Source organism: Meriones unguiculatus, chromosome 7, assembly GCF_030254825.1.
Source record: "Meriones unguiculatus strain TT.TT164.6M chromosome 7, Bangor_MerUng_6.1, whole genome shotgun sequence".
NCBI lineage: Eukaryota > Metazoa > Chordata > Mammalia > Rodentia > Muridae > Meriones > Meriones unguiculatus.
This window is the reverse complement of record NC_083355.1, coordinates 6,676,514-6,699,042: the sequence shown is the minus strand read 5'-3', so window position 1 is coordinate 6,699,042 and position 22,529 is coordinate 6,676,514. Positions and strand designations below refer to the sequence as shown.

Genomic DNA, 22,529 nt, shown 5'->3' with positions numbered 1-22,529 from the left:
CACTGAGCCAGGGAAGTTCTGAGAAGAGATGATGTCCACTCTGCCACCCGAACGTGCAGGGACGCCTCAAGAATTAAAGCTGCCAGGAGCCCTTGCCACCCAGCAAGTGGCATATGATCCCAAACACACCTCACAGGGGATTTGCTCTTACCTTTGTATGTATTAAAAGGCAGCAGCTGGCTGTGTAGCCCAGGCTGGCTTCAAGCTGTGGATCAGCTCCCTCTGCTTCTGGAGAGCTGGGCTCATAGCCATGAGCTATTATTCACGGGTCAGGCTGATTCTGTTTGTTTAAGGCAGGGTCTCGCTCTGTAGCCCTGGCCTGGAATTCTCTATGTAGACCAGGCTGGCCTCAAGATCACAGAGATCCAGCCTCCTCTGCTTCCCAAGTTCTAGGATTAAAGTTGTGTGCCACTAAGCCTGGCTTTCCAGCCGGTTTTGTTTTTGATTTTGAGACAGTCTGAGTATCCCTGGTAGCCTGGATCTTGCCATGTACAAAAGGCTAGCCTTGCTCTTACTGCTCAGCTTTTGGAGTGCTAGAACTGCACAAAGATCTAAGTAGAAAAGAAAAAAAAAAAAAAAGAATACTGGTTCTGGTGGCATAAGCTGGTAGGATTTGCTGAAGGAGGCAGAGGCAGAAATATCTGGAGTTCCAGGTCAGCTTGGGATACATAATTTTAGAGTCAGGCAAGGCACGCATGCCTATAATCCCAGCACACAGGGAGGCAGAGGTAGGTGGCACTCTGTGAGTTCAAGGCCAGCCTGGTCTCCAAGGCTACACAAAGAAACCCTGTCTCAAAAAACAAAACAAAAATATTGCCAGTATGGTGCTACATGCTTTTAATTATACCATTCAAGGGGTAGAGGCAGGAGGAGCTCTGATCTCAAGGCCAGCCTGGTTAACATGGCAAGTTCTAGGGCAGCCAGGTCTTCATAGTGAGACGCTGTTTCAGAAACAAAAAGCAAAATGGCTCAGTGGTAGGTAGAGCATATGCTTACCATATCTGAAGCCCTGGCCTTGATCCCTAGCATCAATAAATCAATATAAAGAAATGAACTTTGGTGACAGCATTGGGCTTAGGCACAAGCCGAGCACAGGGTGACTTAGCAAGTGCTGAGCACAGATGAGCCCAACTCCTGCCCGTGACATCACAAAATTTACCCTGTGTGATCTTGTCAAGCCACACTTGGTCCTTTTATCAACCTAAGTTCCTTCTCCTGAGCCTCAGGAAAGTCATATATTCAAGGTTATAGATGCAGAACTAAAAGGAAGCTACCCGCCCGGGTCACAGCCAAGCCTGGGCCCTGACTCCTTTCCTACTACTCCTGGCTGCAGATGACAGGCGGCTGCTGATGCAGGACAGAGGGCTATGGGAGCAAGGGGACACAGGACAACAGGTCAGGCAGGGTTGCAGCCCTGAAGTTGACAGGCACACAGCTGAGGGCGGGGTGGGGGAAAGGTCACCCATCCTGGGGGTTGGACGCTGCAGGGGAGCAACAGTTCCGTGGTGTCTGCTGGGCTGGGACTCTCCTGACAGGTTACAGATCTGTAGATGAGGAGGCAGGAGGGACCTGAGGGTTATGAGGAAGGGCAGAGGCAGAGGAGGCAGGATCTGAGAGAAAGGTGAGGCTGCTGAAGCCTAGGCCTCAGGACTTGGCACCTGGTTTAACATTAACGTTTGTGAAGGGACCTCTCAGGTTTTTCCTGCCTCTTCCTCACTGTGGTCCCTACAGAGTTAGAATTTGCTGAATTCTAATTTGCAAGGTAGCTGCTGTCACCAAGAAGACACTGACACAGACGCATTGCCCCAGAGGTGACAGCCCTCACTTGTGGGAAGTCTATCTTCTGTCAGCTCTCCTGAGTTCAGTCATAAGCAAGAGCCAAGATAGTGATGCCTGCACACGCGTGCGCACACAGTCACACACCAGCATCCCAGGACATTGACCCCCAGAGCCCAAGAGGGCCAAGTCTGACCACCCAGAAGGGACAACTGGGCCAGGAGACAGGATCCACTCCGTCCCTACTGCCTAAGCTAATGCCACCTTTGGCCTCTTGTGGGCTTCCCGGGCTCTGGCTCTGTTCTGTTAGCTCTTACTGTAAGCCAGGCATTCTAGAACTCAGTCTCCACCTTGATGCCACTTTTCAGGACAGAGGGAAGCCTCTGGTGTGAAAAGCTTAGCCCCTGGGCGGCGGGGATCAGGGCCCCTCTGTCCCAGCCTGACCGTCTGCCCTGCAGAGGGCTGCTCAGGACAGCTCTGAGCTGGCCCAAGGCACTGCGCAATTTCACCTGTACACTCCCACTAACCCTGTTCCGCCTGTCCTACGGGGCTACTGTTTGGTGCTAGGCACGGATCTCTGGGCTTTGCCTGTACTGCACATGTGCTCCACCACTGAATTACACCTCCAGCACCACCAAGTACCTGTACCAACAGATCAAGCTGATGCTATCTCCCCCCCCAACCACCTCATTTGCATGCTACCCCCCACTTCCTTTCTGAATTCACCCAGCCCATGGCTCACACCGAAGTTTAAGGATCTGGGCAGAACACCACCTCCCTAACAGTTCAGCAGAAGACCAAAATGTGGTAATTTCCAGTCTCAGAATGACTCAGTGATGTCTGCAGGGCAGGAGGAGGCTGCTGATCTGTGGGGGATGGACGAGGCTCTCCTCAGCCTGTTCCTCATGGGGGAAGCCCCCTAGCTCCAGAGCAGAAGAAGCCATATGCCCTTCAGGAACTGTCACCAGGTCCTGAGGATGCCTCAAGGAATGGGGAAGAGGCTGATCCATGGGTCAGATCCTCATACCTAGGGCAGCACAGGCAAGAGATATGGCGACAGACAGGTCGGGGTGCTGACTCACACTGAGGACTGTGCCAAGAGCGCTGAAAAGGCTGCGTTTCGGAAACCCCCAAACCATGCTTAGGGCTGGGTCAGATCCAGTCTGGACCTCCAGGCCTCCATTTGAACAGGACACAATATGCCTTATAAAGTGGCTTGTTAAAATTGTGCTTTTGAGACCTGATTTCATCATGTAGCCCAGGCTGGCCTGGAAGTCTCTACCCTCCTCAGTGCTGGGATTATCAGCAAGAGCCTTCTCTCTTAGCTCCTGTAGCCCTTACAGACAAGGTCTCACTGTGTAGCTCTGGCTGGCCTAGAAATGGACACAGGGAGTAGACTGGATTTAAACTCAGGAGATCCCACCTGCCTTGGCCTCCAGAGTGCTGTGCTTCAAGGTGTGTTCCACCATGCCTGGCAATCTCTTTATTTTTTTTCTTTAAAGACGTATTTACTATGTATACAATGTTCTGTCTGCATGTACGACTGCAGGCCAGAAGAGGGCACCAGATCTCATTATAAACGGTTGTGAGCCACCATGTGGTTGCCAGGAATTGGAACTCAGGACCTCTGGAAGAGCAGCCAAGGCTCCCACCTCTGAGCCATCTCTCTAGGTCCCGCATATTCTTTTTTGTGTGTGGGCACATGAATGCTATGGTCTATGTATAGAAGTCAGAGGCCAATCTGTGACAGCCATTTCTCAACTTCACCACATGGCTCTGAGGTTTGGTGGCAGTACCTTCCCCTGCAGAGCCAACTCCATTAGTCTCTTCGGCCAATTTATTTTTTTGAGACAGGGTTTCTCTGTGTAGCCTTGGCTGTCTTGGACTTGCTTTGGCTGGCCTTGAACTCGGGAGACTGGCCTGCCTCTGCCTCCCAAATGCTGGGATGAAAGGTGTGTACCATGGCTTCTTCAGCCATCTTAAAAGCAGTTAACACTGGCACAGGGAACTATACTTTTCCAACAGTCCCTTACATTTTCTTTTGCGACAATGGGGCATCTCAGTCTCATAGCCCAGAGTGACCCTGGAATGCAACCTGACCCTCCTGCCTCCACCTTTGGAGTGCTGGCTGACAGGTGTGAGCTGCCCCTCCCTGCTTTCCTTAGGACTGTGATGGCAACCATTAGAGGCTGAGGTTACTGAGGGGACCAGAGGACCTGATGGTGCATGCCTGTAGTCCTGGCACTCAGGGGGAGGCAGAAGAGTCAGGAGAGGACAAGGCCAGCTTTGGCTGCTGAGTCTGAAGCCAGCCTAGGCTGGGATACTCAAGCCAATCTATCTTGTATGCTTCCTTTCCTATAAAAAGAAAAAAAGCTGTTCAGGGTATGTGTGTATGTGTGTGCTTCCAAACAGTGGCTATGGGTGTAAGCATTTGGGACCTCGAGACAATACAAGGCAAGCTCCGGGTACACAGCAACTATAGCCAGCTTACAGTATACAACACCTTCCCTCAGACACAAATATCAAGGTGCTAGAGAGATGGCTCAGGGGCTAAGAGTGTTGGCTGCTCCTCCAGAGGATCCAGGTTCAGTTCCCAGGACCCACACAGCAGCTTAGAACCTCCTGTGACTCCAGTTTTAGGTCTGGCCTTCTATAGCACCACAATCACATGGTACATAGACACACTAAAACACTCATAAAATAAAAAATGAAATCTCATAAAATTTGAAACAAAACTCAAACAAAAACTACCAGTGAGACCAAATGAGCAGGAGAATGAGGAAGAGCCAGGGGATTAGAACAGATTGCAGAGCAATGCAGAGGAGAGAAAAGCCAGACTAAGTTACCTGGGTAAGGAGTCTGAACCAGTCAGCCCAGAGCTCAGCAACAAGAAGAGACTGAGCTTATTCAGCAGTTAGTCTCAGAGACTGAAAACATTCTAGGCCTAGGTTACATTAGATGGAGACTAGAAGCGTTGAGGACCAGGCCTAGGTTAGCAGACAGCAGAAGCAAGCCTCCGAGACAACTGAAACAGGTGAATAAACATCCTTTTACAAGGGCAAGCGATCTTTTGAGTTCCAGGACAGCCAGGGCTACATACCGAGGTCCTGTTGCAAAAAGTTGAAATATACAAAATAATGAGACCGAAACAACAAAACAAAAACCCAAATGCTTCTAAATGGACACACATGGAAGCCTTCTGAAACCCTTTCTCAAGGGCAAACTGACTCAAGACTTGGAATTCTCAACACTGGTATCTGGAAGACATTAATGGGAACCCACCTTCCTATCTCCCTAGTCAACCAGGAACTTTTCTAAATAAAGCATTTGGGCCTGAAGGTCACCTAGCCCATTAGCCCATAAACATGCCCAGGTGACAGTGTCAAGAAGTCAGCTGGCTGGTGCTGTAAGATGGGCTAGAAGCACCAAGCTGTCCATCACAACTCTCAGGATCTCATTTCACACCTCACTCCTGGTGGTCTCTCAGAGCAAGATGGACAGGCCCAGTAGCTCCACTATGACAAGCCCCAACTTGGTTAGTGATAAGGTACACTCAAGGCCTTGCACAGGCGAGCTGGTCGGGTGGTTGCCTTTGCGGGGGGGGGGGAAGCAGTAACACCCCCCCGACATCTCACCAGTACTCTACTCCATGAGAGAAACGGGGATACACACACCAGAAAACCTGTGACTCACCATGCCCACACGAGGGAAGGGATTACACCATTCCTCCTGATGACACATTCTGAAGCCACTGAACAGAAGGGCTAGGTTTCAGGGTCCAGCTCAGTAAGAGTGCTTGCTTAGCAAGTGCAAAGCTCTGGGTTCCCAGCACTGGGGAAAAAAAATGAACCCCCAAAACAGGAAGGGAACAAACTAGGTTTCAGGGTCCAGCTCAGTGAGAGTGCTTGCTTAGTAAAAGTTGCCAAGGCTCTGGGTTCCCAGCACTGGGGAAAAAAAAAAAAAAAAAAAAAGGAACACCCCAAACAGCAAGAGGCCACACTGAGCAAGGACACAAATGGGAGTTCAAGGCCAATCTCTTGCCTCCCACTTTGGTGGTCCCATCTTGGGAAGATTCTGCTCAGCTTCAAGGTAGCTAATCTTTATGGACTTGGGGCCAGCTGGGAGGGACAGGCGCAGGTCCCTCTTGCAAGGGGACGGGACGGACCACGGACTTCCCGGTTGACAGGACAACTAAGGCTGTTTGCTCAATGTAACTTCTTCATTCAACCTTTACCCTTGCTGTGTGTAGGCAGCGCTGTGTGGTTACTTCTCCAGTCTGTCTCACCCTAAAAAGCGGCAGTCTTGACCCATGTGTCTCGGAGGTTAGTACTTCCACACCCTCAGCACAGACGAGGAGGAGCCTTATAAGCCCAGCTCCATGTCTCCCAAGGTTCTTGGTCCAAACCAATTTCTAGATGATGAACTACACCACCTGCCCTAGGATCAGAGGGGCTACACCTCTGAGTTCCAGTTTTATACACCGTCTATAAAAACATCAGGGAGAAATAAAGATACACAGTGAAGAATTCATTGTATGTTTATTCACAGTTAATCACTACCTACCAAATTGCTATCCGCAGAAGTTAAAGGAGTAAGTACATAGGTCTTTTTATTTAAACACTGATCTTTAAATATATACACACAAAACTTAGTTCAGCAAGGCTTCATGATATACACCAACTCCAAAATAAAACAATCAAATGACCCAGGTGTAATTCCAGAGATTATTGTTATCATCAGCAGGGAAAGAAGCAGAACTAGGAGGGTGGGAACACGCTCCAACTAGAAGGCTGCTTCCTAGGCCTTAGGTCTCCAAGAAAAGCCCACAAAACGGAGTCCAGGGGAGACCCCACCCTGAAGAACCTAGCAGCCCAAGGACGCCACCAACTCCAAGGGAGCAGGCCGGAGTAGCCCCGTTTCTGCTGGGGAAAGAGGCCGCATGGAAAGAGACGGTATACAGGCACAGGGCTACAGAGGGCTGAAAGCTCACTGGAGACAGACGCAAAAAGCTTTGCAATGGTCTTGGTCTTTCCCTTCTGGCAAGGCTTCATGGGATGGAGGCAGCAGAAAAGCTGCAAACACAACCCACTGAACAGAAAGATACAAGCAACCCCACGGTCCTGCCGACTGCACTCTTGGCCAGGTTAAAAAAATACACAATTAAGAACAAGAACCTAAAATTTTAAGAGCAAGAAACATGAAAAGCCAGTATCCTATCCTCAACTCCCACTGAGCACAGGCCTTTGACAGTTGAAGGAGGGCAGTTTGGCTGCTACCTGCTCTTCCATCTTTTCTGCATTTGATACTCACACTCGCTCCAGGCATACAAGGGCAGCGCACAATTGAGGCCAGGCATTCTGAGGCTCGGTGAGTTAGCGATGCAGCGAGTGCCTGTGAGACTTCTGGCCTATCCCAGACGGGGAACACCCACACCCTCTGCTTCTACTTGCTCCTTTCTCTACCTGCTTCCCCTGTCCTCAAAGTATTTACACAGGACAAGAGAGTTCTCAGCTGAAAAGCTCTGGACTGTCTTTAACTTACTTAAAAAAAAAAAAAAAGTAAAAACACCACTCATAAAACATCCTTGAAATAAGAAAAAGGCACTATGAAAAACAACATCTTGATGACACCTGAAGGGTAACAGTGGGGAGAGAGGCACAGGCCTGCAGTTTGACTCTCAGGAGACCACAGGTGGGCGGCAGTGCCTCCTTCCCGTTAAGTCCAACCGTGATACAATGCTCCAGGCTTGGGGCTGGAGGCTGATGCCCTTGGGTGTCTCTGGTAGAAGCCCAACCAAGGGCCCCAGATGCCCTGGTCATCCCTTGTGTGAAGAATACGGCTCTTTTAGTCCATCAATCTCCACAAACATTTTGCATAGAGAAAATGCCAGCCCACTTGGTTTTTTTTTCTTTTATTATTGGCATCATCTGGGACTATATGTGGCCTTAAATGTCATGCACTGAAGGACAGGAAAGAAAGGATGAGAAAAAGGACACATGAGGGAACAGGAGCAGCGGCGAGATTCTGTAATAAAAACCATAATTCAATTCAATAGGTTAAGTTTTGGCATTATGAAATCAAACGCCCCTTCCCACCCCACCCCCCAAAGTTACAACCTAAGTGAGAGGGTCGCCAGTGGGACCCAGCCAGGTGTTCTGCGTTCCCTCACAGGCTGTGACAGGCAGCATGTGGGTGTAATTCTTGCGCATGGTCTCAACTTTTCACTTTCTTTAAATAATCTCTTTTGCTTCTTAGACGTTCCGGTTCACTGGGGTGACATAATTACGGGGGAACATGCCAGTCTGCCCATGGCATGCCCCCTTCCACCAGTTGGGATCTGAGTTATCCATGACATGGATGAAGTCTCCTCTGCGAAAGCCCAGCTCACCATCCTCCTGGGGATCAAAGTCAAAGAGTGCCTGGACATACGTTGGCTGCTGCAAGAGAGAAGCAGGGAAAACGGTATTCCTGATGCTGCCCGCTGCCTTGTAATCTGGACTGTTCACAAGGGGACTGAGCATGTGTGAACCCACCCACTTCCCAAAGCAGCCCCCCACCTCCCTCCCTCCCTCCACTGATACATGCTGCTAAGTCCTTCTAGGTAGGTTTCGTGTAATCCTTTATTAATACTCAAAACCCACAGGGGCATGTACATCTATGTCCCAAGCACGGCCAATAGGCCGTATTAGCTGGTGGGGAACAGCAAAGACTTGGGCTGTGTGTTGCAGAGTTTTTAAACACATTTGAACATGTCTGCTTCTGCTCCAGTCACTTAAGCCGTACAGGTCAAAAAAGAGCACCCGCAAAACAAGGCAGTGCTAACCAGAGTTCCTGATAGCAAGTGGGGAATAGGAACCAGTGCAGAGAGCATTCGCTCACAGGCTGCCTGGGGACACCAGCATGACTGCCAACTACAGAGCCTCACTGTGAATGAAGGAGAGCCCGAACATGCGCAGGGAGCTGCTGCGGTGGCCCTGCCAGCGCCTTTGTGCCCCTCTCATTTTCTGGAACTGGCCTGAAGCTCTCTGGCTTACCTGCGGCACCTGCTCAATATCCCGTAGGAATATCTGCTGGTTCCTGGACACGGAAGTTGATCTGTGGTAATCCACCAGCTCATTCAAAGAGTTGAACTTCACCACCCAGAGGAAATACTTCCCGGCTCCGTCGCGGAGCACCTTGAAGTGCTGCACATCATTTCCAAACCTGAGGACGGGGAGAGCAGGCATGAAGCTGCACAGGGCAGTCCCAAACCCATGTCAAGGGAGTTGCTGTCTGGCACAGCTTTTCAGAGCCTGGGGACACAAGAGCTACACAGCACCCCGAGTCTCCAGTTGGAGAGAGTGGGGAGCATCCCTGCAGCCTCCCCCTAGACCTCTCCCGACTGCTGGTCACTGGTTACAGAAATAATCCCAGTGCGGGGGAATCCACCCACAAGTCTAACTCTGAAGATGCCCAAGGATCTCTACATGAAGTCCATGATGATGTTAAGGGTTAATAAGCAATGTGACATTCAAACAGCAGTTCAGGTTGGCTTTGAGCTCTCTGAACTGGCTAAGCTGGTCTAAAATTCACAGTGATGCTCCTGACCCAGCCTGCCCGTTATTGGGAGGTACAGGTGTGCCATCAAAGCTGTGCCCTTCCACTGAGGAATTTTCATACTGTTTCACACTGTTTTTCTTTTTTCTGGGTAACAAGACCTAAGTATCAAGAAACCGACACTCCATCATTGGACAACATGCTCTTTTGCACCAGTAAGCAAGACTGACAAGTGTCACTGACTGGTGCTGGCTGGCCCACACACTCTGCTCTGTGACAGAACACTGCTTCCCGTTCACTGCCTAGCCTTCAAATTCAGTCGTAAAGCTTAAAGAAGGTAAAGGAGTTCTAAAGACAATCCAGCAGATGGCAGCACTGAGCTTCTAGCCGGGGAGCACAGGACCTTAATGCTTCCAAACACCCAGGGCAAATCTGAAACCAGATACCAAACCCCAGATACACTGTTTTCCCCTACAGACACATATAATCTGATGAAGTTTAGTTTCCACTGAAACAATTACAACAATAGCCCATCATAAAAACCTAGGAGTAAGTTACTTCTGGAATTTCCAGCTGGCTTTTGACAACTGAAATGGAGGAAAGCAAGACCAAAGTGGACCAAAGACTTGATTACATTTTCACTGAGAAGCTTCAAGAGAACTGTGGATCCAGGAGCCAAAGGTCCTGTCTGGGCTCCAAAGGCCCAAGAGCCCTTCTGTGATGCACATGGTTTCTGAGTGCAGGGTCACTGAAAGCCAGGGTCACTGCTACCATGCCCCTTGCCATCAGACTCTAAAGATCTCGAAACTAGTGCATTACCTCAGACTAGTACCGTTAAGCCTGTGGCAATATTTCATGATTTCCTTCTGTGTGTGTACATGTTCATGGGGTGTGAAGGTGTACGCGTGTGCAGGTATGTGGAAACCTACTGTCAATGTTGGCTGTCTTCCTGGATCTTTCCCTGAACCCAGCTCACTGATTAGTGTGGACTGGCTGGCCACCGGGCTCCAGGGACCCATCCCCTCCCCACCCCCCAGATCCTAACTCAGGTCCTCATGTTGCTATGGTAGTTAACAACTCCCCTCATATTTTAAAAGTTTCCTGTTTAACTTTCAAATGACACTTCTCTATATATGCATGTGTGCACATGTGTGTGGTGGGCATGGAGTCAGAGAACGACTTGTATTAGAAAACAGTTCTCTCCCTTCTACCATGTGGGCCCTGGGGATTGATGCAGGTCATCGGCAGGCTGACTTTGAACTCACTATGTAGCCCAGGACAATCTGGAATTTACAATCCTCTTGCCGCTACCTCCAGAGTGCTAGGTTGTAGGCACTCAGCTGTAGGTAGTGCTTGTGTTAGGAGGAGAACCCAAGATCCCATACATATAAACAAGCACTACACCTACAGCCCTAGCTCTCTGTCCCCTACAATATTTCCTCTGATGGAAGGGAAGAGCTTGGCCTTCCTGGTGCCTTCAGCAGGAGCATGTATAGAGACAGTGCAGAACATATAGGCTGGTCTCCAGTTTCACACACTGCCCAGGGGTCTGGCCATGACCCACTGACTACCTGTTTCCCTTTCCTGAACTATTTTACTGCTACTTGGTGAAGTATAGGCCAAGGAAAGCAGATGACACACAGCTACTGAGAAGCATAAAAACGGTAATTCTACAAACCCAGCTTAAAATGCTTTGTTAGGTCCTTACTTACATTCGTTCAAACAAAAACTTCAAATGCCCTGATTACAAGAGGAACCAAGTATCATACTCAGTTTGGAAAAAAACAAAAACAAAACAAAACAAAACAAATCTGCTAGCACTCAGGAGGCAGAGACAAGTAGATCCTGAGTTTGAGGCCAGCCTGGTCTACAAATGAAAGTTCCAGGATAGCCAGGGCTACATAGAGAAACTTCAAGAAAACAAAAAAAAAAGACAGGCTGGAGAGATGGCTCAATGGTTGGGAGCACTGATTGTTCTTCCACAGGACCCGGGTTCAATTCTCAGCACCCACATGGCAGTTAACAACTGTCTGTAACCCCAGTTCCAGGGGATCCTGGAAGGACTGTTCTTTGAAGGACTGTTCTTTCTACTACAGAGAGGTGAAGGTAGGAAGGGTCAGGGTTCGAGGCCAGTCTGGGTTCACACATTCATCTCTTATGGAGTTAGTGACGGAACCCAAGTCACCTCATGTGCTACACCCCAGTGCCTAGTGTGGGCAGTTTGGTGAGACCCGGTTGGTGCATTTAAAAGACAACAGCCAGGACTGGTGGGTGGTTACAGTGAGTGGAGCCTGCAGAGGCCTGACAACTGGGTTTAACCTCAGATCCCATAAGATAGAAGAGAAAACCGACTCCTGAGAGTCCGCCTTCTCGCTTCCTCAGCACTGGGTCTAGTTAGAGGCCCTGGCTCCCTAACCCCTCTTTTATGGATACGTAATGAAGTAAGGCAGATGTAGCTGCGCGTGCCTGTAATCCCAGCACTCAGGAGCCCGAGACAGGCAGACTGCCATCGATTCGAGAACAGTCTCTGCTACTTATCAAGTTCCAGGACAGCCTGAAGTAGGGAGAAGAGCGTGTGTTAAAAAAGAAATGATTGAAAGGACTTTGGAGTGGGCTTCTGCAGTAACACATTAACTAGAAAAGGGTGAAGAGTCAGAAAACTAAGCATTTTTTTTTTTTTTTTTTTTTTTTTTTTTAGACAGGACCTCACTATGTAAGTCTGGCTGTCCTAGAACTCACTCTGTAGACCGGGCTGGCCTGGAATTCACAGAGATCCACCCGTCTGTGCCTCTCAAGTGCTGGGATTAATTCCTATTTGGATTTCTGAGACAATACCCCACTGTCACGGCCTCTGACAGTACCTGGCCCAGGGAAGCAACAGGAGAGGAGAAGGCATGCGGACACTGTTGGTGGCTGGCGGGAACGGAGCCCAAGCAGCGAGGGCCAGGAGCATCGGGGATCAGAGCTGCCCTGAGTGCTGTCAGATCCCGCAGGTTCAGGCCTGCTCCGACTAGGCTTTAGAACAAAACACTGTTTCCATGAAGAAGACCTGTCACCATCTTCCCTGCAGCCTTACAATCCAGTCAATGGCAGCTTCTGTGGACAACTCCAGCAGGAAATACTTACTTGACAGACAAGGAAAAGTCCCCAGGAGCACTCTCACTCTCTCGGATTAGGAAGGCCCCGTCATGCCGCTGTTTGCTGAGCATTTCTTCTGCCTTGGCTCTGGGGATTTTGCCAAAAAACCACCTAAGGAAGGAAGGCAAGCCAGTCAACATCTGCTCCCCACAAAGAGACGGGATGTGGAGTCTTGAGCGTAAATAGAGTACTTCTTGTGGGAGGAAGGGGTAGAACTTCAGCCGCTAGTCTCTTCTCTAAGGCTCCCTGGGCCTACTCTTGTCTGGCTCAGGATCTTCCTAAGAGATGGGTCTTTCAAAAAGTTCCACCCACTCTACTCTCTAGATCAAGACTCAATGCAGGCCACTCTTTAAGTCTCTGAAGAGAACATTCCAAAAAACATGTAGTCCGAAAGCAGGCTTCTGAGGCCAAAACCTTCTTGCCCCTCATGAACCCACCAGGAGGCACCCAGGAAAGCCCTGAACCCAAGGATGAGGGGCAGAGGGGGGGGGAGAGGGAGAGGGAGAGAGAAACAGAGAAAGGCCTTTCGAAGCCGTTTCATAATAGGAGTGAAAGAGACCACTGGGGAGGAATAGAAGTTGGAGGCAGGGAGTCTGCCAAAGCAAAAGGGGAGGCTTGGTTTGTGAGCAAGCAGACTGACTCCAGGTGCTGGTGGTGGCCCACACCTGGAATCCTAGTACTCAAAAGGCTGATACAGGTAGGTCTAAGTTCCAAAGTTAGCCTAGTCTACATAGTTCCAGGACAGCCAGAGCTACACAGTGAGACCTTACCTTATATGGTAGCTGGAATTCTTTAGTATGTGAATGATAACCAAAACAGAACCAACCGTCTCTTACAATTGCAAATCTTCACTTCACTACAGCTATTATTGTTATTTTGGAGACAGGGTCTTTACGTGCCCTCAAATCCCTTATGTACACGAAGCTAGCCTTGAACTTCTGATTCTCCTGCCTCACCCTCCCAGTATTGACATTACAGGCAAGCGCCTCCATACCCAGGTCCATTATTTTCTTTCAGGCAGTGATGAGCCTACTTGGCTTTCCCCAGACTGGCTCAAACTTACTACATGGCGAATGAGAAGCCTGAACTCCTGACTTTCCTGTATTTAGTGCTTGGCCCAGGTATGTGCCACTGTGCCTTCTTTTATGTGGTGCGGGGTGCTGAACCTTAGGCCTCATGCATGCACAACAGGACCCTAACATAATCCTTATTTTTTTTAATTTTTTAATTTCAAGCTAGAGAAACAGCTTGGCAGTAGGTTAAGAGCACTGGCTTTTCTTCTGGAGGACTTGGGTTCAGTTCCCAGTACCTACATGCAACTGCAATTCCTGGGATAGTCTCGTGAAGCAGACAATGCACAGACATACACATAGGCAAAACACCCATACATATAAAACAATAAAATTACAAAAACTATTTGTTATTGTTGTCACCTAAGGCTAAGTTTTATAATCATCTTTTAATGGTCTTTTTAAATTATTGTATATATAGCTGAAGGTTAGAAGACAACACTCTGGACTTAATTCTGTCCTTACACCTTTTTGTGGGTTCCAGGAATCAAATTCAGGTTGTCTGGTTTATGTGACAAGTACTCTGCTTGACGAGCCATCTTGCTGGACCTATACTTGCTTTGAGGCAGGGCCTCACATCGTAGCCCATGCTGTTCTGGAAGTCTGTGGCCCAAGCTGGCTGGCTTTGAACTTTCCAACTATTTAGCTCTCCAAAAGGTGAGATTTCAAGTGTAAGCCACCAAGGCTGCTGTTTATTTTGAGACAGGCTTTCATGTCTGGTCCACAACGGCTTCCCACGTACTGAGAAAAGGGCATTTGCCACAGGCAAGGCTCACGGCTACCTTATAAACAACCACACTGCAAGATATTTTCAAGAAATTCTGTCAGATTAAAACTAAAGTTCAGGGGCTGGAGAAACAGTTCAGAGAATTGAGAGCACTGTCTGCTTTTCCAGAGGTCCTGAGTTCAATTCCCAGCAACTACATGGTGGCTCACAACCATCTATAATGAGATCTGGTGCCCTCTTCTGGAGTGCAGGCATACATTCAGGCAGAATAATGTACATATGATAAATCTTTAAAACAAAAATTCAGGCAGAAGACATGAAACTGCAAGGAGGGGTACACCAGAAACTGCTTGAATGAATCTGAATGCACCCAAATCCAAGTTTCATGTCTTTTTCATGTTTCGTGCTCTCATGCCAGGCTGTGGAGACTCACCTTCCTGCTCTACAGATGCTTAAGAGTGAAGCCCGAAGTGCCCCGGAATCAGGCCACACAAAGGGAAATTCGCTACTAACGGACAGAATCACCTCAAAAGAGAACAGGGAATCCCCAAGTATGCTGCCCACCTTTTGTGTTCTCTGGCACTTTTAAGGGCTCACTGTACTTATGGTACAGCTGCGTCTGGCGATGGCCAAGGTTTGATCCACAGTGACAGTGCCCTCACTTCCACAGTCACCAGGCAGGGGCAAGTCTTCTCAACAGCCACTTTCTCCCTTCCTGGACCCTAAGATATTTCCACCAAGCACATACTTAAAAAAAAAAAAAAATTTTTTTTTTTATTCTTTGAGAATTTCAAACGATACCTTTTGATTATATTCATCCACTTTCTTTAAAGCTATAAAGCAGTGGATATAAATCAAAGTGGCCTAAATGTGCATGAAGTAGGAATAGAAGGATGACTTTTCCTCAAGCCCACTCTCTTTAGCATCAACTGCTGGCAATGGATGCCTCTAGACCTTTTCTTTCTTTTTTTTTTTTTTTTTTCTTTTTGAGATGATGTTTTTCTATGTAGCCCTGGCTGTCCTAGACTCCCTTTGTACACCAGGTTGGCCTCACAGAGATCCACCTGCCTCTGCCTGAGTGCTGGGATTAAAGGTGTGTGCCACCATGCCTGGCCTGACAGAATTCTTTTAATGGTGGTATTTATGTATAACTGCATGCCTACAGACAAATGTTCTGCTAATCTTTAAAAAGACTGGACTGGTCTGTACTATCCTCAAAATAGCAAGCAAGGAACCAAGGAGAGGAGAGATATATTTTCCAATGCTTAGTTATAGCACGCCATAGGCCCCTGCCCACATGCACTTACTATGAAGAGTGCGTGTGGGTTCCCTGGGCACACACAACTTTTACTGCAGCACTGCAGTGGCGGTCACTGCGGTCAGTCTTCATGTGGAACCAAACACATCGATTAGCTGGGGTACTCTATTTTATAACTGCCCTCTTCCACTCCCAACAAAGGGGCTAGGGGACGGCCAGCCTCTGGTACACCACAATATGGTGCCACACTCAACCATTTGGCAGACCCACAGTGGGAAGAGCTTATGAAGTCCTGGAGAAAGGCTCCCTTTCCAGAGCTCAGGGTGCAGGGGCACTGACGGTCCTTCAGACAGCTCGAAATAACGCAGCAGATCATGTTGCCGCTTCCTAGAGTACTAAGAATTTGATCCGAGGGCTTCATTCATACTGCTTAAGTGCTCCACCAATGTGAGCTAACACCCCTCTGGCCCTTTCAATTGCCCAGACTGGCCCTGAACTCCTGATATTCTAGCGCAGCGGTCGGGAAACCACAGCTTTCAGTCTAAATGTGCTCCATTTTTTAATGTCCCATAAACCAACTGTTCAATCTGAGGGCCTTTTGCTATGTAATTCAGGCTGGCCTTTTTTTTTTTTAATTTTTAAAAATGTATGAACGTGTGTGTACATGCATGTACAGGTACTCACAACACAATGACATACTTGTGGATGTCAGAGGACAACTTTTGAGAAAGTTCTCTCCTTCTACCCTGGGTTCTAGGACTGAACTCCAGCTGTTAGGCTTGTCAGCCCCAAGCTGGCCTTGCATTTGTGATCTTCATACTTCTGTCTCTGGAATGCTAAGAGATATAAGCATACCTGTTTTTCTCCCTCTACTCTAGTGCTGGGAACCTAAGGCCTCATGAATTTGAGGCAAGCATTCTACCAGGAAACCACATCCCTTTACAGTTTTTATTTATTTTATAAACTTTTTTTTTTTTTTGGAAAAAAAAAAAAAAAAGTACTAGGATAGAATCCAGGGCACTGTGCATTCAAAAGCAAGCCCAGCCCTAATGGATCGTTACAGCATGAATTTCAGGGGATTAGGACACACTCCAATGATTAATGTTTACCTACTATTCAATTCCCAGGATGAAAGAAAGGGGGGGGGTATAAAAAGAAGGAAGGAAAGGAAAAGAAAAGAGGAGGTACAGAGATGGCAAAGTGTTTAAGAACATTTAATTATTCTTTTAGAGGACCTGGGTTCAGTTCTGAGCCCCCACATGGCAGGTCACAAGCACCTGTAACTCCAGTTCCAAAGATTCAATCAATGCCCTCTTTTGATGTCTGGGGTTCATGCATATAACATACACTCAGGCACATACACACAATTTACTTCTTGTTGCTGTTTTTCTTTTCCAGAGACAAGGTTTGTGTACCTTTGACTGTCCTGTCCAGGTTGACCTTGAACTTACAGAATTCTGCCTCTGCCTCCCAAGTGTTGGGATTAAAAGAGTGTGCCATTAACCCTGATCTCAATTTACCTTTTTAAAGAAGGCAGGACAGGCATGCTGGTATGAACCTTAAATACAAATACTTGGAAGGCAGAGGCACACAGATCTTTGAGTTTAAGGCCAGCTTGGTCAACAAAGGAAATTCTAGGCCAGTTAGGGTCACATGTTAAGGCTTTGATTCAGAAAGTAAGAAATAAACAAAGGGGGGGGGGAACACAACAAAAAAGAAAAGTCTTTAATAAGAAGGCAACAGAATGTGATTCACCGAGACTAGATCTGAAACTTTCACTATCTAGCCCTTTACAAACCGTTTATAGACCTTCTATTTTTTTTTATTTAAAAAATTAATTTTACATGCATGGATGTTTTGCTTGCATGTATATCTGTGCCTAGAACCCAGTGACCTTGGGGGTCAGAAGAGAATTTGGGTCCCCTGGAACTTAAGTTACAGATGGCTGTGAGCCATTACGCTGGTGCTGGGAATCAAGCCCAGATTTGATGGAAGAGTACCCCGTGTTCTTAACCACTGAGGTGTCTCTCTAGCCCTTGTGGTTTTTGTTTTTAATCATATACACTATTTATATTTTCTTCCCCCCCCCCTTTTCCAAGACAGGGTTTCTCTGTGTAGCCTTGGCCATCCTCGGCTCACTTTATAGACTAAGCTGGCCTTGAACTCACAAGATCCTCCTGCCTCTGCCTGCCAGAATGCTGGGAACACAGGTGTGCACTGCACCCGGCTCCTCCCTCTTTTTTAAGACAGGGTCTCACTGTGCAGCCCTGTCTAACCTGGACCTTGCTACTGTGAGGCAGGCTGGTCTGAACTTGCAGATCCTCCTGCCTTTGCCTGCCAATGCTGGGGCTAAGGGTGTGCACTGCCTGAGCAGTACAGATACTTCTGACACTCCTGAGCATGGATGAAGGGAACAGAAGTACAAGGATTATTTGTCTTTAAGGGGTGAGATGCATAGGCTCTGTGATCTGATCCAAGGGTCTTCCTCACTGCTCTGTGATTCTCCATTCTGTCTGTGAAAAGCCCATACAACTCCCTGAAGCAAAACAACAACAAAACTAACCAACCAAGACTATAAGGCTGTAAGAATGCAAAGCAAGCTTATCAACACCCCAGGAATCTGTAAGGAGTTCACACTTAGAACTTCTTCAGGTTCACCCCATTCAAGCTTGCCTTTCAGGAACCTAGGCCAGCAGCACACTGGTCCCCACTCTTAGGCTGCAGAGATCTCAGGCAAAGGGCCTTCTTCACCATGGACAGAATGCACATATACAGGAGTATAGTGTGTAGATGCCATTTAAATGTTTATCAGTTTGATTTCTTCATTAAGACTTTAAGCCAGGGATCTTTGTGAGTTCCAGGACAGCCAGAGAGCTATTATATGGAGAAACCCTGTGTCAAAAACAACTAAACAAAAACCAACCAACCAAACAAACAAAAGAAGACGTTAAGCCTGTCTCATAAAAACAAACTAACCCGGGGACTACAGAGATGGTTCAGCAGATAAGAGCACTGTCTGCTGGCTCCTCCAGAGGTCCTGAGTTCAATTCTCAGAAACCACAATGTGGCTCACAACCATCTATAATGGAATCTGATGCCCTCTTCTGGCATGCAAGCCCACAGGCAAATAGAGCACTCATACAATAAACAAACAAACAAACAAACAAATAAATATCTTAAAAAAAAAAAAAGAAAACAGACATGACGGTGCACACCTTTTATTTTACCACTGGAGAGGCAGAGGCAGGTGGGTCTCTGTGAGGCTAGCAGCCTGGTCTACTAAGCAAGCTCTGGAGCAACAAAGCTACATAGTGAGCCCCCCCAACCCCCCCCCCCCCCCAAAAAAAAAGCTCAATCAAAAATGGAACTTGAGACAGGCAAGAAAGTGCATGAGCGCCCCAGCTTAGGAGACCACAGAGTCAGACTTACGGATGTGGTTTCATTTCTATGTAGTTCTTGGGAATGAAGCCATCCTTCCCATTGAGTTCTGCCTTATACCAGTTCTGATCACATTCTTCATTCAAAACCTGAAAAATAGTAAGACAAAGAAAAAGAAAGTCAACCATTTCCCCTACTCTAAGTACAGCCATGGTCATGTCCCCTAGGTCTGCGGAAGGCTTATTTGGGTTTCAGAATGCTTTAACTTCCAACAGCCAAACATTATATATTAAGCTGTGAAAGTTAGAGAAAAAGAAACTCTCTGGCAATGAAAGGTAAGGCTTCTTTCTCAACACCTACAATTAAACCCTCAGCAGGAAGGCAGAAAGAATCACGGTGCAATAGATCAGTGTTTTCTTAAGCAGGTGTGTACTGCATGCTTGGTTTAAAGCTGGTATTAAGAAAATGGAGGAGGATGGTGTTGGTGCAGGCCCTGATTCCCTGCACTTAGAAGGCAGAGGGAGGTAGATCTCCAGATCTCCGAGATTGAGCAGAGTGAGTTCTTGGACAGGCAGGGATACAAAGAGAAACTCTGTCTCAGAAAAATGGGGGGGGGGGGGAGCAGGAGAGAGGGAGAATGAGAGGGAGGGAGGGAAGAAAGGAAAGGAGGAAGGAACACGTGTGGTAGCTTCCACCTGTAATTCCAGAAATTAATAGAAGCAGTCAGTTTGCTAAAAGTTTTGAGATATCTAAGAGAACGAAATGGAGGAAGAGAAAATACAGATCAGTACAGATCAGATGAGTTCAACTCCAAACAGGGAGCCAAGGAAATGCTGACTCCAACAGTGGTGGTTAGTATATACTATGCAATGAAGTTCTAAAAGGAAGCTGGTAAGATTTTTTTTTTTTATTATTAACAAAGTGACTTTGAGATGTTGAATTTAAGTCAAGTTAGAAACCAGGAAGCTTTAACCTGGCTGGTATTTACATGCTGACATTTTAAAATGACATAAAACATCAAAAAAGGCCACAGCCTGTCAGCTGCAACAGAGACCATGCATATCTCAACAATGGCATCAAGCCAAGGAGGTTCGTTTCGTGGCTACCCATCTGCCATGCTGGCCAGCTTCTAGCCACAGGTGATAGTCACTGGCTTTAGGTGTGTGTGTTTAAATGTCACTGTGGGCTAGGTATGGAGTGGCACATGCCTCCCAGCACTCAGGAGGCAGAGGCAGGTATATCTCTGAGTTTGAGGCCAGCCTGGTTTATACAGAGTTCCAGGCCAGCCAAAGCTACATAGTGAGATCCTGTCCCAAAAAAAGAAAACAAGTGCTAATATGGCCAATCTTGAAAAAGGTAATAAATTGCCAGTAAGTATTCAACCAGTGAGAGAACCTCACATACCCACAGTATAGCACTGACAAATTTCTATCTTTTTTTGTTTAATTACTGAGTTTTGTTATTCCAGTGTCTAGCTTTCTTGTGAATGCTATTCTGTGTGTAGAGCAAAAAGTCCTAACCTCTTTTCCCAGGTAACTCTCCTGTGCTTTCCCCAAGCAGAGCCAGCCAGGCTGGTCCTAAGGGCAATCTTCTTGGGTCAGCCTCCTATAGACTGGAATTAGGGGCATAAGCTACCATACAAAGTTTAGGCTTGTTAATTCTTCCCTTTCAACATACAAACATTTATGTGCTGGCAAGACGGCTCAATGCCATGGAAGCTTGTTGAGTTGGAGCTCTAGACTAAGGTAAAAATAGAGAACCGAATGCCTTTAATCCTAGCACTCTGGAGGCAGAGGCAGGCCGATTTCTGTAAATTCAAGTTCAGCTTGGTCTACACAGTGATTTCCAGAACAACAAAGAGAGATCCAGTCTCAAAACAAACAAGAACAAGAGAACCAAACACAGCTGTTCTCTGATCTACACACACAACCACATCCACACACATAAAATTGGGCTGGGCATGGTGTAGTGATGCACGCCTTTAATCCCAGCATTTAGGAGGCAGATGTAGGTGGATCTCTGAATTTGAGGCTAGCCTGACCTACAATCAAGTTCTATGACATCCAGGGATACATAAAAAAAAAACAAAACAAAAAACAAAAAACTATCTTGGGGGGAAAATAGAGGCTGGACAGATGGTTCAGCAGTTATAAAACCTTGCTTCTCATGCAGAGGACCTAGATTTGATTCCCAGCATCTACACTGGGCCACTCGTGACTACCTGTAACTCCAGTTCCAGGGGATCTGAAGTCCTCTTCCGGACTCCAAGGGCATTTGCTTGTGTGGAACATGCACGTACCGCCAGGCACACACATAAAATAAAAATCTTTGAAAAATCGTTCACATTTTATTAAAGACTGTGATGATACACTGTATTAAGGACATGCATAATTTAAAAGCCTTCATTAGCAAACAATAACCTGTGCAGTGACCAGCAGAGGCGTTTTGCTGCTCAAACAGGTACACCAAAGACAGAATTCGTAATAAGAATCTCCCGACCCACAATATCCATCTAGGAAGCAGAGTTCTCAGCAGCTCACTAGGAGAGGTGCTTTCTTCCTTTTCCTTCTTTCTCTTTTTCTCTTTTTCAAAGCTGCTTAAGGCCAGTACTGTTATCAACCAAAAATAAGGGCTTCCAAGAAAAAGGGGGCCTTACAGTATCTTGTGAAAGATGACCCTCTGGTAATGACAAAGCAATAAGTGAGCTTGGGCAAGAACTGCTGGGGTGTAACCACGTGTTCTGGAGTTCTTGGAAAGCAGATGAGCCAGGCTGACAAGGCATTGACTGTGACCTATTTATGCATTATAAAAGAGTAAGGGACTTGGGTGCTGGAAAGATTGCTCAGAGGTTAACACTGGCTGTTCCTCTAAAGGTCCTGAGTTCAAGTCCCAGCAACCACATGGTGGATCAAAACCATCTATAATGAGATCTGGTGCCCTCTTCTGGCATGCAGGCACACATGCAGGCAGAATACTGTATAAAGAATAAATAAAGAAATCTTTTTTAAAAAGTAAAGGACTTACTTAGCAAAGACTAGTTTGACTGCACCCAGCAGCCTTGTAAAAAACAGACCCAGGACATGCCAAGAGTCCCTGAGTTCCATATTCTTCTTTCTTTTCCTTTCCTCTGTCTCTTTCTTGTTTTTTTTTTTTTTTTCAAGACAGGGTACTTTTGTGTAACAGCCCTGGCTGTCCTGAATTTGGTTTGTAGACCAGGCTGGCCTTGGACTCACAGAGATCTGCCTGCCTCTGCAGTCATGGGATTAAAGGCATGCGCCACCACTGTCCAGGTAAGCTGTATGTTCTTAATGCCATCTTTAACAGAACTGACGCCAATCCCCCTAAGAAGTATCCCTTTGACAAAGCATAAGGTATCAAGGCAACTCCCAGATCTGGGCAATTTACAGCCATGGTTTTCTATAGTACCAAACCATCACTAGGTGTTACTCAGATGGCAGGGAAATAGGATGCTTTGCACACAAATAGTTAAAATTTCAGTTACCTTGGAAACAACAGACAGGCAAGGTGCTACTGTCTCTATACTCTAGAATCTAAGAAGAGGCTGGCTCTGCTTGGGAAAAGCACAGGAGAGTCACCTGGAAGACAGAGGTCAGGACTTCCTGTTCTACACACAGAAAAGCATTCA

General features: G+C 47.2%; 1 protein-coding gene across 1 annotated transcript in view; it reads right to left on the bottom strand.

The window, feature by feature from the left end:
• Nucleotides 1-6,297: 6,297 nt before the first annotated feature.
• Grb2 (growth factor receptor bound protein 2) overlaps nt 6,298-22,529 on the bottom strand; it is a 63,885-nt gene continuing 47,653 nt past the window's right edge. The window contains exons 3-6 of the mRNA XM_021635635.2: nt 18,935-19,032; nt 12,439-12,561; nt 8,811-8,979; nt 6,298-8,213 (exon numbers count right to left, since the gene is read on the bottom strand). Of these exons, the coding sequence (XP_021491310.1) occupies nt 8,028-8,213; nt 8,811-8,979; nt 12,439-12,561; nt 18,935-19,032 (576 nt within the window). The 3' untranslated portion in view covers nt 6,298-8,027. The remainder of the gene's footprint in view (nt 8,214-8,810; nt 8,980-12,438; nt 12,562-18,934; nt 19,033-22,529) is intronic.